The 14,856-nt window shown below is 49.2% G+C and overlaps 1 protein-coding gene across 7 annotated transcripts in view; it reads right to left on the reverse strand.

Moving 5' to 3' along the window:
• The window catches only part of Arhgap44 (Rho GTPase activating protein 44), a 167,304-nt gene that overhangs the window by 3,128 nt on the left and 149,320 nt on the right, over nucleotides 1-14,856 (reverse strand). For 3 of the 7 annotated variants that reach the window (NM_001419596.1, XM_039087288.2, XM_063269022.1), the window contains 4 exons: nucleotides 8,025-8,042; nucleotides 7,004-7,231; nucleotides 5,147-5,304; nucleotides 3,197-3,574 (listed from right to left, as the gene is read on the reverse strand). In NM_001419596.1, coding sequence (NP_001406525.1) covers nucleotides 3,197-3,574; nucleotides 5,147-5,304; nucleotides 7,004-7,231; nucleotides 8,025-8,042 — 782 coding nt within the window. Of the gene's footprint in view, nucleotides 1-461; nucleotides 513-3,196; nucleotides 3,575-5,146; nucleotides 5,305-7,003; nucleotides 7,232-8,024; nucleotides 8,043-14,856 lie in introns of all 7 variants that reach the window. The other 4 variants (XM_063269018.1, XM_063269017.1, XM_063269020.1 and 1 more) reach the window with 4 other exon arrangements.

Genomic DNA, 14,856 nt, shown 5'->3' on the forward strand with positions numbered 1-14,856 from the left:
GGTAGTGGCCCTGTGCCAGACAGCACCTGGTGAGTGTTCTTGAAGACATATCCCTCAGCAAAGGGGTTCAGGGAACAGTCTCTGAGCAGAGCACAAGCTTCCAGCAGATGTGCCTGTTTGAAAAGGTCTGTTTCAGGGTAAACTGTTAGCTTGAGGAAAGGGGGTCTGCCGCTAAGATGGTGACATGGGTAGAAAGAAGGGGCTGGGCCCCCTCTGCTGGCCATGTCTCCCAGCTCCTAAGGAGAAGAAAGGAAGAACAGGCCAGCGATCTCAGAAAGCTACAGGCTGCTAAGCCAGGAGGCCCTCCCTGAGACTGGGAAGGCCAGTAAGTGAGGTAGGCATGCTTTTGGTGGGAGTGAGCCACATGCAGTGAGAGGAGGGACTGGTGGGATGGGTGGGGGTCAGGCAGCTGTCTGGGCTGGCTGAGGGCAGTAAAGCGAGGTGAGCTGGGGCCAGCTTACCCTGAAAATCCCCTCACACGTATCCAACACTTGGTCACTCATGTCACACAGCTGCAAGAACATAATGATAGGATTCGGAGAGAGGAACAAACATGATGACACACACGTCACAAAAAACACTCCCCACGGCACAGTCCCAGATAGGCCACACCGACTACAGATTCTACACTGTCAAAGACCTACACATACAGGACACATGATGGTCTGCTGCCCAAAGAACACTAAAACAACAGGGAAATTGGACAGTATGTCAATCAAGGTCACAGACACTGAGCCTGGGCTATGAAAAGTGACCGTTCCTGAAATGCCTCACAAGCTGCAAGGCACTGTCCCTCCTTGCCTGTTGATACCCACCAACCATTTCTGTCATTCTGCGCTCTCTGCTCCCTTGAGTGACATCGATGCTCATCCTATGCCTTGTAGAATGGGCTACTCTGCATTCCTGTCTGGAAGTGGTAGGGAAAGTTGGCAGAGCGGGAGTGCTGATGGAGCAGCCCCTGCAAGCTGCCTCTGGCCACCACCCACTAGGAACACGTGCTGCCTCTCCACAAGGGCTCGCCTGGGTAACATACCCCTGCAGCACTCACAGGAGGGCGACTGCACGCTGCCTCTTCTAGGAAAGTTCCTAGGTTTGACTGTGCTACAGAGTGGTTGAAAGCAGCTACATAGTCAACATTTATGACTTTCAAAAACACAGACGCCTGATTGCCAGACGGCTTCTCCCACAATACTGCAACTCCTGACCTGCCTGCCACAAGCACTTGCTACTTGACTACCCCTTTCACTGGCACCCATGAGCTGGACCTCACAAACTCTGGCTGCCATCACAAACTCTTGTGATGCCAAGTTCTATGATGATGTGAAGAAAGAAAGCATTATCTAATGCAAGGTCCCACTGTAACCAGGTGGCTTTTGTATGCACATGGAACATGGTGCATGTGACTATGTGGATTTCTCGGTGTGTGTGCTGGGGATTGGCTCAGGTAGAGCAAAAGGTCTGCCACTGAATTACACTCCGGCATAATTCTCATGTGGGTATGTGGCTTACATGTATGGGTATACAGTGTGTGCATGTATGTGCCATGTGTGATGTATCTGTTCATACAATCTGTAGGTGTGTATGTATGTGTGGTATATGTGCTGTACATGTTTGTAGGTTTGGTGTATGTGTAATATGTGTACATGTAGTTTAAGTGTGTATGAATATTTGTGTGCTGCATGTGTATGTGTAGTCCATATGTGATTATATATGCATGTGCTAAGTAAATATGCAGGTACAGGGCATCTACATGTGTGGTACTCAAATGTGTGTGTGTGCATATGGGTGTGTGGTCTATGTAGTATGGTGCACTGGCTAGTTTTATGTTGACTTGACATGGGCCAGAGTCATCTGGGAAGAAGGAACTTCGGTTGAGAAAATGCTTCTACAAGATTGGTGCCTGTGGTGCGTTTTCCTAATTGATGTGAGGGCCCAGCTCCCTGTCGGTGATGCCGTGTCTGGGATGGTGGTACTGGGTGCTATAATAGAGTAGGCCAAGCAAGCTATGAGAAGCAAGCCGGTAAGCAGCACCCTTCCATGGCCTCTGCATCAGTTCCTGCCCCGAGTTCCTTTCCTGACTTCCCTGGATGAAGGACTATACGCTCTAAGTCAAAGAAACCCTTCCAATCTTCCCCAAGATACATTTAGTCTTGGTGTTTTTATCACCGCAATAGGGATCCTAAGACAGTATATGTGTGTACTACGTGCACATCTGAGTACATGGTGTAAACATGCACTGGGCATGTATAGTATGCATATATGTATGCTGTGTGCATATGTATATATGTACATATTTGTGGTATATGTGTGTGTGTGCTGTGCACACATGTGGGTTGGTGTGTATGTATGTGATCAGTGTGCAGAGTACATGTGCTGGGCATGTGTGGTAGTGCCTGATGTGTTGGTATTTGCGGGTACGCAGTGTTCTCAAGCTGCCTCACCTGCTCTCTGGGACTGTGCTGTAGAGCGGTATCCCGGCTCTGTCTGTCCTGTGACGTGAATCTGCTCCAGGACTCAGCCCAGCACTACCCCCCTAAATAAGGCAACACCCATGTGACATTAGCAGCCACCAGAGATCTGCCCCTGACTTATAATTGTATAAGGCAAGCGACTGGGAGGCATTTTTAAAATGCTCCTTTTTTCCCACAGTCAACGGTGTTTAGTAACTATAAATAATACTGTCCTTGGGAAGACAGCCCCATCTTTGCTTTGAATTTAGACGAAAACTCAGCTAAGCAGTTGTGGGTGTAACTAATTTCCTCGAGGATGTGTGGCTACAGAACTGTCTTTCTGAAGGTAACCCATAAATAATATGCATCTGCAAATACATTTTCCTGGCAAGGTTTATTTTTTTCTCCTCAGGAAAACCCTCTAGTTCTTAGCTTCTCTCTTCCAGGTAAGTATCTGTACTTCTCAGTTGCTGAGCTCTGTTTAGGGGAAGGTGACACCACCTCTGTGCTTTGATGCCAGCCTCTCTGGAGGTCTCATTCCACAGGACACAATCTCATAAACACCATGGACTCAGGTCCCTATGCTGTTGGATGAGTCCTAGGAGCTCCCCTGCACAAGGCTGCTCTGCAGGGCAGTTTTCCTCTGGGGGGCGAGCATGAGGCCAGAGTGGACACTGCTAGTCCTGCCTCTGGCACACTCTGCTAAGCCTCACAGGAGCCCTGCAGACAGCCCACGGCCCACTTACCTGTAGACATGCTTTCCCCCGGCGACATGCCGTCTAACATGGGGTGCTCTGTGGACTGTGGACTTGAAGCCGACAGGCTGACACTGGGAGGCTGAGGAGGCGGTAGGGTGGGCCTCTGTCGGGGCTTAGGGGTGGGCCGAGATTTGGCTAAAGTGCTTGTAAAGACAGAGGGGGAGGCCAGGGGAGGAGCTGAGGCAGGAGAAAGCTGGCCAGAGGCCATGGAGTACCCCGGAGGGTAGCTCAGTCCATAGGGTGATGGGGTGCTTGGTGGAGTAGGAGACAGGCTGACTGGGGATGGCTGGCCAGTGGGCTGATCAGAAACAGTCCCTGGCTGCACAAAGGGGACCTTGGGAGGAATTGGTGCCAACTTCTTTGAAACTGTAAGAGAAAACAACATAGGACATAAAGCTTTCGGGAGGCCCACACGATGCCCATTTGAGTATATCTTCACGGGTCTGATTGCCCAATGCTTCCGCCTGCCAGGCCAAGAGCAGCCAATATGTTTTTAAAAATGAATAGAGAACCTCCCCCCGCCCCGAGTTTCTTTAGCTTGTCCCCCCACCCCCTACATACACACACTGAATTCTAAGAGTGAATTCAGGAAGGCTGGTTCTACAGGGAAAGATTCTAGGTCAAGGTGTCACTGATGGGGTGCTTCCCTGGGAGTAAATGGTCTTTGTCTGAAGCTGCACAGTGACCTTGGTCTCCCAGTGATAGATACCCCCAGCCCACATCTCCTCAGATCCCCACCTCAAGCTTGTGCACTGTTTAATCTTTGAGTTAACGTATATAATAGCTTTTGTGTATCGATGGCATGAAATGCATAATGACCAAATTACAGTTTTTGCCAATTTCCATGTTCCCAAGTGTGATCACTCCTGTGTGCTGGGAACTTGCCAAGACTTCCCAAGTTCTTTGGAAATGCCTACTTAATTGCTCTATGTGGACTCTAGTTACCCAACCATGCGGTAGGACATGAGAGCTTCACCCCTCACAATTTTCACTTGGTAACTGCACCCTCCCCTTTCTTAGCCTGTGGCTATGGGTCACTTTCTTTTACCAATCTTTTATCAAGACTTGTACTCCCTGGGTACAAGCAGGGAGGAGCCAACTGTAATTTCTCTTTTGCAATGCTGGGGAGTAGGAAAGTGGTCAATCACTGAGCGACATCCAACTTGGCTACATTTTTAAAGCACACGGTTGGACCAGACTTTCTGAAGTACCTCCATGTCCCCTTTATTTATTCAATCCTCAAGGATGCCTGCTACCTTGAATTGAAAATGAATGGTCTCCACAATGGAGTCAAGCACCCTGGACAGCCCACTGATAGGCAAACATCCCGAGAACGAGAACATTGTTGGTCTTTACAACTGAGGAGTGACTGCAGGTTTGTGAGTACTGCTGGAAGAGGTCCCCTGGGAGACCCAGCAGGCTCATTCCCCATCTATGCCCTTCCCCATCCCACTCCATGAAAGAAAAGCCAGTCTGAGGTTATCTTATTTCCTGGGCTAGTCTACCCTGCAGTGTGGAGGAGAGAAAGGCTCTGCCCACTTGGGGTCAGGTCTCTATCTTCTATTTGTTACTACATGCCTTGGGAGTGATTATTTTAGCCTCTTCTAAAAAAAAAAAAAGAAAAAAGAAAAGAAAAGAAGAATAACCCTCTTTTGTATAAATGTGAAGAACAATGGCCTCTCCATAAAGGTGTGGTAATTCAGTGGGATTCCGTGGTAAAACACCACGGCATCCTGATATATTACGAAGGTTCTGCTCCCCATCCATTTCATCCTGACCCACTGCATAAGTAGTGCATTCCCTGGTGGGATGGGGAATTTCTCAATGCTCCAGTGGCAAGACTAGGAATGATTCTCTAAGCAAAGGTCTCCAGAGGCCCTTGCTAACTGGAAGAGCATCCATCTTGGGCCTAAGAATGGTCAGAAGAAGGGAACCTACCTTTCCGGAGGGTATGCGGACTCTGGTCTGCAGGAAGCTGGCTGGGGCTGGCAGCCGGCTGTGGCCCCAGTTGCGTCCCTGGGCAGGTTGTCCCCTGGATGGAACCTGGACTTCCTTTCTGCCCAGACCCTGGTGACAGTTCCTTGCTTTTAGACACACTGAAACACAAGCACATAGGACAGGGGAACTCCTGAGTGCAGACAACTTCAGTTCCCATTTTATCCCCTGGAGTGCTGAGTAGCTGGGATTTGCTTAACTATCACAACATTGCTTCCTCTCAGTCCCTTCCCAGCATGCTGATCCTGGGTTCCACTCTCAGTTTGATATTCACAGCCAGCATCCTCTGCCCTCAGGTAACCAATGAGCAACGTGGAACACACATGTGGTGTCCCTATATGCTATCCTCAGCCAGGGAATTCTAAGTCACTCTGAAACCAAACACCCAAATGTTTCTTTCATCCACCCTGGCATACCAGAGCCAAGAAGGTCCTCCTGTGTTTCCAGCAAGGGCTTCTGACACTTCCTCTGCAGCCACACTTCTGACTACGGCTCTCTAGGCAGAGGGGACTTCTTCAGTATGTGTGACTTTTGCAATCACCTGCACCAATGAGCGATGCCCTCCACAGAAGTGCCCCCAAGGGACACCCATGTCTAATAGCCTTGGGATGCCTGCAGAACCCAGGGGACTCATCCTCAGCGACTATTTGTATGACAGGCATGTACCACACAGCATCTCCTTTGTAACATGGGAAATGCAAGTGATGAAGAAGAGTACTGCCAAGAGGGGATTACCTCAGTCAGTCTGGACCACCTCAGTCAATTTGCTCATGTGTCTCTCATCTCTCTGTCAGCTTGACTGACCCACTGTTGCTAGCTTGTACATCTCCATGCTCCCACTGCCCTGCCTGCAACTCCCATTAACTCAAAGAGTTCTGCAGGTGCACAGGCCTTATCTGAGGCATAGTTATCAGCAACTTCCCCAGCATAACCAGTGTTGGGTGCCCCTCCCATAATTTATGGTTTTTCCTTCTTCACTTTTATAGTTTGAAATGGAATTATATTCTCCTCATTAAAGGAACCAAAAGATTTTTTTTTAAAAGACCTGTAATCTCATTTAGGAAGTGTAAGTTAAAGGCCCGGGCTAATTCAGCATCCTCTCTTACCCTGTGTCCATAGACATGTGTATCCCTAGCATAGCAACAGCCACCAAGCATGAGAAACAAACCACGTCCATGATGCTGCTCCCACTTCCGAGTCTTGTCCTCTGCCTGGGCCTCACTAGGTGTGGTGTCCTTCCTTTACAGCCCGGGCAGTGCCAAGCTCTGTGCTATTGTTTCTTGTCACTGGGGCATGAGATGTTTGGTGGAGATCATGTTACTAGCTTTGGGCAGAAAAAGTTCTGGTACTGTTCACTGAACTGGTGATGGAATGGATGTTCTCTGCAGTCCCACCAATAGCACGCTGTGACAGTTACTACACCTCTGGTCTGCACTAATTAAGTAGTAAAATAGGACCCTACAAACCTAGAGGCAGAAGGGAGAAATGCTGACATCCTAAAATTCGAACCAGGGGAATGAGATGAGGGACATGGATCGTGGGAAGTCCCCAGCAGGTTCTGGGAAGTTCTGGACAAGGGCCACCGTCTGTGTCTGCTTGGGGATGTTGTTCTTGGAAAGCCTGGGCTTCACATGGTAATCCGGGGCAGGTGATGCAGGTGACTGGCACGATGCAGAAAGCCAAACATGAATGCTCAGAGATGTGGGAGCAGGGCGAGCAGATCCAAGAAGCCTGGAGGGAGAGCCAAGGCCCAGTCACTCCAGCACACATGCCAGCCTTCCATGGCGCGGCTGGGCTTACCTGGGGCGCTCGGGGGTGGGCTGCAGGCTGGCACCTGACGGAGAGAGCGCAGGAGCTGGAGTGGCGGGGCTGTCTGGGACCTGCTCCGGCAGGGGTGAAGGCAGGGGCGCAGCCAGCTCGGAGGGTGGGGCAGGAGGCTGCATGGAAGGCGGGGCGCAGGCTGCTTTCCGACCAGCAGAGGAGCCTCTTCGTGCCACCCAAGATGTGTCCATGACCCTCACACCCATGCTAGCGAGGGACACAAAGACATCTGCTTACCCACGTGTGACAGGCGACACGGTCCCTCCCCCATGAAGCGGAGACATTCAAGCAATCTGTGTTTGGAGAGCAGCAGGCTTAGCACCCTCCTGGTTTTCTGGGAAGCAATGCCCACGGTGGAAGGGTATGGCTAGCGACACTCCAGTGCCTGGGCTGCTGGGGACCTGCTGACACGCAGTCCCACAGTCCAGGCCTGGCACGAGCTGCCCTCCCACAGTGGAAAAGCACAACAGGGCACAGCCAGCAGCTTGGAAGTCCACAAGCTGTGCTTTCACCGTCGGCCAAAGCCAGCAGGCCGTGGGATAATGGCCCCCAAAGCATCCTTGGTGTGGAACTCAAGTTGCCCTCAGAGCAGAATGTGGCCTACCTGGGGGGCAAGGGAAACACTGTTCCCATGTGAGATGAAGTGGGGTGGGACACGGACAGACAGCACCAGTCTTAGATATGAGCCAACCAGCGGGAGCCTTCTAAATGCATCCTCTGTGCAATGTGGGGTCTAGTCCCAGCTTTGCTACTCCTGGGGAATCTGCCAGGGCCTGACCTCTGTAGGCCACAGCTGCTTATCTAGATAGCGTTGAGGGGCTGCTCATGCCTAGGGTCCCTCTGGGCTCAGAGCCTATTTTGATGGTGGACACACAGCTCCAAGTAAATCGGCCAAGCAACCAGACATGGCGCATTCACCCTCTTGCCGAGCTCACTACCACACAGCTTGCTTGCTTTAAGAGACTGAAAGTGGCCTCGTAGCTACCAGAGGATACTGTACCTTTGGATTTTCCTAAGGCTGCAGGGACAGAAACATACAGATATTAGTGCCAACAAGTCTACACCTTCCTTTGGACACAGAGGTGGAGTGTCTGCAAGGGGCTTCCTGTTTGAGACCTGCAGGCATGCTCATATTGTGTGATGACTACTGTTTAGTTGGTCTCCGAGCCTGTCCCGTGTCTGCACAAGCAAAACCACGTAGGTCGATAGAGAGGAGCTGCAGAGCTGACAGGGCGATGGGATGGTGGATTCATCTGAGAACCAGGCATCTGCTCCTTTACAAGTTGCACGGGCACAGAAGGCAGTTAATGTCCGTTATCTGGTCCAGTGGACCTGGTCCAGTGCCCTTAGGCAACAGTTTCATTGACAAGAATTCCAGTATGGAGGGAGACGTGGACTTCTATAGAAGGACAAGTCTTAGTCCAGGGCACACCCATCTCTAGGGGCAGAACCCCAGGTGCTTATTCTCTGCTCTTCTCTCTCAATGGTCGGATATACTGAGCCTTTCCACCATGGAGTCCAGCATGTCTAGAATGGACACATCTACCCTGCAGAAGTGCAGCGAGATAAAAGACCAATTCAGATTTGAGATGTCACAGGTGGGAGAGCTCCTTTCAGGACACATGCCTAAGCACAGGCCTGTCTGAGGGGATTGGTATGAGTATTAGCAAGCAACTGTAGGCTGCCTCAGTTTCCTGAAATTTTCATGCCTAGTGTCATGGCGGGCATTCCTCAGATTCCCTGTGGCTTCAAGGAGGCATCTTGAAATGGAAAGGGAGTATCTCTTCCCAGGATTTACTGACTTTCAAGTCATCTTGAATGGACACCTTTCATTGGGCAGCCAGAAAACCTCAGGACTCTGGGACAGGTGTCAATGTATGTCCCCTGGTAGTCACAGCAGGCCAAGGAGGATTAGCAAGCTGCCCACTGGGTTTTGGGAATTTGATCAGGAGAGAGCAGGAGAAGGCTTATTCTTGCACAAGGGGTAGGGGCTGATGACACTTAGCTGCAGAGGTCAGGGGACAGGGGGAGGCAGTCAGGCACAAGTCCTGAAGTCCAGCCCTCCACTCCTCCTCACCAGCCTCTTCTGCTCATCAGAAGCAGGGCTGTGGGGGTTGCTTTCTCTAAGAGGTGCTTCTAACCTCAGACTCCAGAGTACCCACTGATCTGAAGTGGCCGGGGAACGGGCAGGCTTGGGCATCAGTTAGGTATTAAATAAGCTCTGGTAATTACGACTGCAGTTAAGAACACAAGCTCAGTGCACACTGCCACCCTCACTAGGGATTGCTGGGCCATGCCAGTCACCCATTTGCCTGTCAAAGAGACTGATGGGTAGAGCACTGTGTGTTCAGGAATACACATACCACGTCCACTGACATTTTCAAGTAGCTATATAAATCTTGGAGTGACTCAATAGCAAAGGTGGCAGCTACATTCTTGGATACCTAAACACTCATTTACACTCAAGGGAGCAAGCTGCTAATTATGTACGTCTGGATGTCCAGATAAACTCAGCCCAAAGGCAGCAGTGACAGAGCTGCTCAGTTCTCTGCCCAGCAGGGGCGGCACACAAACAAGGAGCATTCAACCAGATGTCTGTATCGACAGTTCACAAGTCTCTGCTCACTGCTGTCTCAAGAGAGAGATCAGAACAGACTGGAGGCCCTGGTTGTGTTTAAGGATGATAAAATGGAAGTGGGTGTGACCGAAAGATGACTCCAGTGGGTGCTGTTGATGGACACTCAAAGCCAATATGGAGGCTCCAACAACCCCATGACTGAGAACTGAGAACTCAGTCCTGGAGAAAGGGAGCAAATACTAGGCCAGGAGACCCTGAGAAGCTAAGGTTGGGGTGAAAGTTATTTCTCCTCTGGTGAAATGGGCTGACTCAAGCCAGATTAGAATATATTACAGGTAGGCTTACTGGAAAGCTGCTCTTGGGTGGGCGAGTTCACTGGCCCCAAGGAAGGAGGTTGGGGAAGTCACCAGAGGGAGAGAGGGGAAGAAGGTGGAGAAGAGAAAGAGAGAAAGGGTGCACTCTCAGAGAGAGAAGAGGAGAAAGCAAGGAGACCAAAATGTCTGGATTATATAGGAAGGAGCCTTTAAGGGGAAGGGCAGCCTAGGCTGGAAAGTTCAGGATTGGGGACAGGGTATGCCAGGTAGGAACTGAGGGATGCTGGGAGAACCTAGGGTCCAGGTCTGTGTTGGTTTGTAAAATATGTGCCTTAGTCCCTTGTCCCTGGCCAAACATGGTGAATCTAGGAACAGGAAGCACAGAGTCTTCATTCCTCTCTGCCTACCAGAATCTTCCATTTATTTCTTTTTTATTTATAGGCTTTTTGCCAAAAACAAAACAAATCACCTCCCAAGTGCTGGCATTACAAGTGTGTGGCACTGTGCACAGTCAAGTGCCATTTGCAGGAGATTTGCTCTAGATCACACTTCAGATTTTTAAATGAGATTTTAACAAGGAATAGGTTCTGAGATGACCCACACCTCTATTTCCAGGTAGACCAATTACTGACTCCTTCTAACTCTTTCCTCACAGACAGAATGGGGCAGATACCTCCCTCCTACCTCCATCATCCATGGGGGTAACTTAGCAATCCAGGGCAGCCGACAGACCGGGAACACCTTGATAGCCCTGGCTGGCCGCAGGGGCTGAGTACTGACAGAATGGGTTGTGCATGTGTGAGAGATTGTGCTGTGGTTTGGGGAGGCATCCTCTGAGAACGTGGTAAAAGATGCCAGGAGTTGGTGGCACCTCAAGAGCTGAAACTTCCCACGAGGTGATGGGGACATGAGCCACACTATTCTCAGAAAGAACCAGGCCTCTCACAGGAGAGATGCTATACAAGGCAAATACGCCTGAAACTCTCTCCGGTTTCCTGTCTTGCCGTGTCATCTCTTGCTTTCATATGCGCGTCTACTGTCGTGGGGACCTTCACTCTTGCCAAGCAGAGGCTGGCACTGTGTCTTGGAGGCTCCAAAACTATGAGTTATGGAAAACACTTTTCTTTATAAATTACCCAGCCTCCAACATTTAGTTATACCGATGAAAGTGAACTGATATAAACACAAAGTATGTCCCAGAAGCAGTATGTCTGATTACAAAAGAATTGTTTATGATGAGGCGATATGGTGGAGACTCATGGTGACGACATACCCTCCTCTGTTCAGAGCAGCAGAATGGCTTTGGGGACAGTAAATTTTGGTGGGAATTCCCAGGCTTGCCAACTATTAGCTACAGAATACAGATACAGGTGGGTGAGCGTGAAGAGAATCTCTTATGTAGTGAATGGATGCACCATATGTCCACTATAAAATCCTATGGCCTATTGCAAGGGTAGAATAGAAGGTGGGACATCCAGGAGGCAGAAAGAATTCTGGGATAGAGCCAGGACAGGAGATCCTCCACTCGGGAAAGATGTGAGTCCAGGTTATCAGCCACATGGCAGAATGGAATAAATGGGATAATTTAAGTGATGGTCTAATAAGACAAAAGCCTAGCTATATGGCCAAGGTACTTGTAAATGTATTTTGAGTCTGAGTCTTACTTCTGGAAGCATGGGGCTGGAAGAAGAACAGGGACCTACCTTCTACAAGTGACCTCTGAGTACACTTTGTAAAGTAGGAGTGACACATTCTCTCTCCCCTTGGGGTGTTTCTAGAATAATGAACATAAACGGAAGACCCTCAGCCCTTGGAGACCAGGCCCGGGCTAAGCATCCTTCATCTGAAAATTTGGTATATAGAAACCTTCAGACCCCCAGCCGTGTGAGCTGCTGAGACTGTCAGAAATTCTACGCTTGACCTCAAGTGCTGACTCGCAGGGAAAATGCTATGTAAAATGAGCTTCAGGAAATCTATGTGACACATTTCATTTCTATTCTTGGGTTGCACCCCCAAGATGCTTCAAGTGTTTAAGTATATACACCAAAAATTGAAATATGTCTAAGTCCTAAACTATTTACATAAGGGATACACAACCCTGAGGAAAAATCAATAGTTATAATGGCTGTCACTCCAGATGCCAAGCAGATTTGACTTTTTAAATGCCAGGTAGGTATGGTGGCACACACCTTTAATGCCAGCACTGAGGAGGCAGAGGGAGGCAGATCTCTGGACTCAAGCCTAGTCTACATAGTGAGTTCTAGGTCAACCAAAGCTACACGATGAGACTTTGTCTACAATAAAATGTCTACTGGAGGAAGAAGGAGTAGACAGTGTTTGTTGAAGGCAGAAGTGTATTGTTTTGGTGAAGTGGGGACAGCATGAGACAGAGACACTGGGAAGAGTCCCTCTGACATCGGAGTTCTTTCTTCCCTAGTGTTACGGTTTGTATATGCTTGGCCCAGAGAGTGGCACTGTTAGAAGGTGTGGCCCTGCTGGAGTAGGAGTGTCACTGTGGGTGTGGACTTTAATACCTTAGTCCTATCTGTCTGAAAGCCAGTATTCTGCTAGCAACTTTCTGATCAAGACGTAGAACTCTCAGCTCCTCCTGCACCATGTCTGCCTGGACACTGCCATGTTCCCGCCTTGATAATAATAGACTGAAACTCTGAACTTGTAAGCCAGCCCCAGTTAAATGTTGGCTTTCTAAGAGTTGCCTTGGTCATGGTGTTTGTTCACAGCAGTAAAACCCTAACTAAAACACCTAGCAATAAAGCACAGAAGTGTGACTCGGAGCCCCTCTTCTTTGTGTTGCTTTGTCCCACCCAGTGGGGCTTCTGAGGAAGGGATACCGGCAGCCTAATAGACAAGGGGCTAAAAATAAGGAGGGGATACATACAAGCCCCTCCTGGCATGGCCAGGAAGTGTCTTCCCAAGGCCTACCTGTTGAAAGCCTGATCTTTGACCTGCTGCCATCTGGGGAGATGATGGAACCATTAAGAGCTGGCGCCACAGAAGGATGCTAAGTTACCAGCTGCATGCCTTAGACAACATTTCTCAGATGATAGGACCCTGCCTCTTCCTTTCCCTGTACTTCCTCTGCCGTGAGCTTTATACAGTGAGACCCAAGGCAACGGGGCCAAGCAACACTTTCGATGCTAAAACCATTATCTACAATACCCCACCCCCATCCCCAGCCTTGACTGACTCCGGGATTCAGTTACAGTAGCAGAGATCTGACTATCACATCAGGGTTACAGTGCTCAGCCCTGGACAGCAGGCAGGCAGAGGAGGCAGGGATGAGGACTGTCATCGTGGATGAGAGGTTCTCTGGAGAACAAACTGACAGAGGACAGGGGACCCTGCTATGAAGGGACACTGGTTCCAGAACAGTTTGTAAGTTACGGAGAGCCCTTTATGAGCTTCAGGCGCCTTTGGTCAGTTCTACTTTAGTAAATTTTATGCCTGAGGAATTAGCTCAAAGACTTTGGAATAGTATAGACAGACAAAAACATCAAGTACTTAAGCAAGGAACATGCTTGGTCAGGATTCTATCGTGGCAGAAAAGTGGGTCCCGGCATACCACTATTTTAAAGATTTATTTTTTTATATGTATGTGCATCTGTCTGTGTGACGCATGAGGGTGCCTATAGAGGCCGGAAGAGAGCACTGAATCATGTGTAACAGGTGGTTGTGAGCCAGCCAACCAGGCTGGGAATTGAACTCATGTCCTTTGGAAATGTAGCAAGTACTTTTAATGGCTGAGACATCATCCCTCTAGTCCCAGTGCACTGCTATGGTGTCTTAAAGGTGTATGTGTGTGAGTGCATGTGTTGGGGTGTCATTAAAAGTATGGTTTATTAATCTTGAGACTCCCTGATAGCCTGGAAACTGGGTGCAAGCTCAGTGTTCTCTTGGGGAAGAGCCCCTTGGGGCCTCAGTTTCTCTCTAGGGGATTCTTGGACTCTGCATGAGCTACATTCCAAGACTCAGTGTTCCTAGAGATACAGGAGCAAACCACAGGGCTAGTCTTAGAAGTTCCAGAACAGGAACACATTCTACATCTCAGCCAAGTGCCACTGAAGGCCACCGAGACACCAACACTGAGCAAGGACAACTAAAGTGTCTGCTGCCACCTCTCCCACAATGCTCTTCGTTGGCAGTTTTGGCAAATGGTTGTGTGTGCTTGGCCCAGAAAGTGGCACTATTAGAAGGTGTGGCTGTTGGAGTAGGCATGTAACTGTGGGTGTGGGTGTGGGATTGGGCTCCTGCAGCTGCTGTGGCAGGCGCCACAAAATGGACAAATGGCAGATTTACACACACAGTTCTGGAAGCTGATTCTACTCTGTAACTATGATGCATTCGGCAACAGCAGGGCTGCAGACCCTTCAGGGACTTCTGTTCCAGCCTCTGGGGTCAGCCAACCTTCAAATCTCAGTTCCATCTTCACAGCTCTAGAACAGTGAAGTTCCCCACCTCCATCCTGTAAATGATGACCACTGACCAGTGCGAAGCCAGTACAACTTCCTACTTCAAAGTTCTTACTTTCATCACTCCTGCAAAGACTCTTTTCCCCCAAGAATAAAGTAATATATAGAGGTTGTGGGTTTGGACACTGTATCTGTTGGTGGCCATCACCCTGCATGTGATGAAAACCACAGGTGAGAGCTCTTGGCTCACTGAAGACATTCCACTTGTGCTGTGACTCAGAAAGGCTTCAGGACCAGACCGTAAAGAGCAAGCTGCCTTACGTGACTTCTAGGATTTAGATTTAGAAGCTGTTCATACTGATGGAAAACCTCCAACATCTGCCCAATTTTATCCAGTTTATCTGTCTCAATGTTTCTTTATGAGTTTTTTTTTTAAATAACAGTTCTATTGGTGTATAGTGTACACTTTCTTTTTATCTTGAGCAAAAACCTCTAACAACATCTATTTAA

The sequence above is a fragment of the Rattus norvegicus genome, chromosome 10 (genome assembly GCF_036323735.1).
Source record: "Rattus norvegicus strain BN/NHsdMcwi chromosome 10, GRCr8, whole genome shotgun sequence".
Lineage (NCBI taxonomy): Eukaryota > Metazoa > Chordata > Mammalia > Rodentia > Muridae > Rattus > Rattus norvegicus.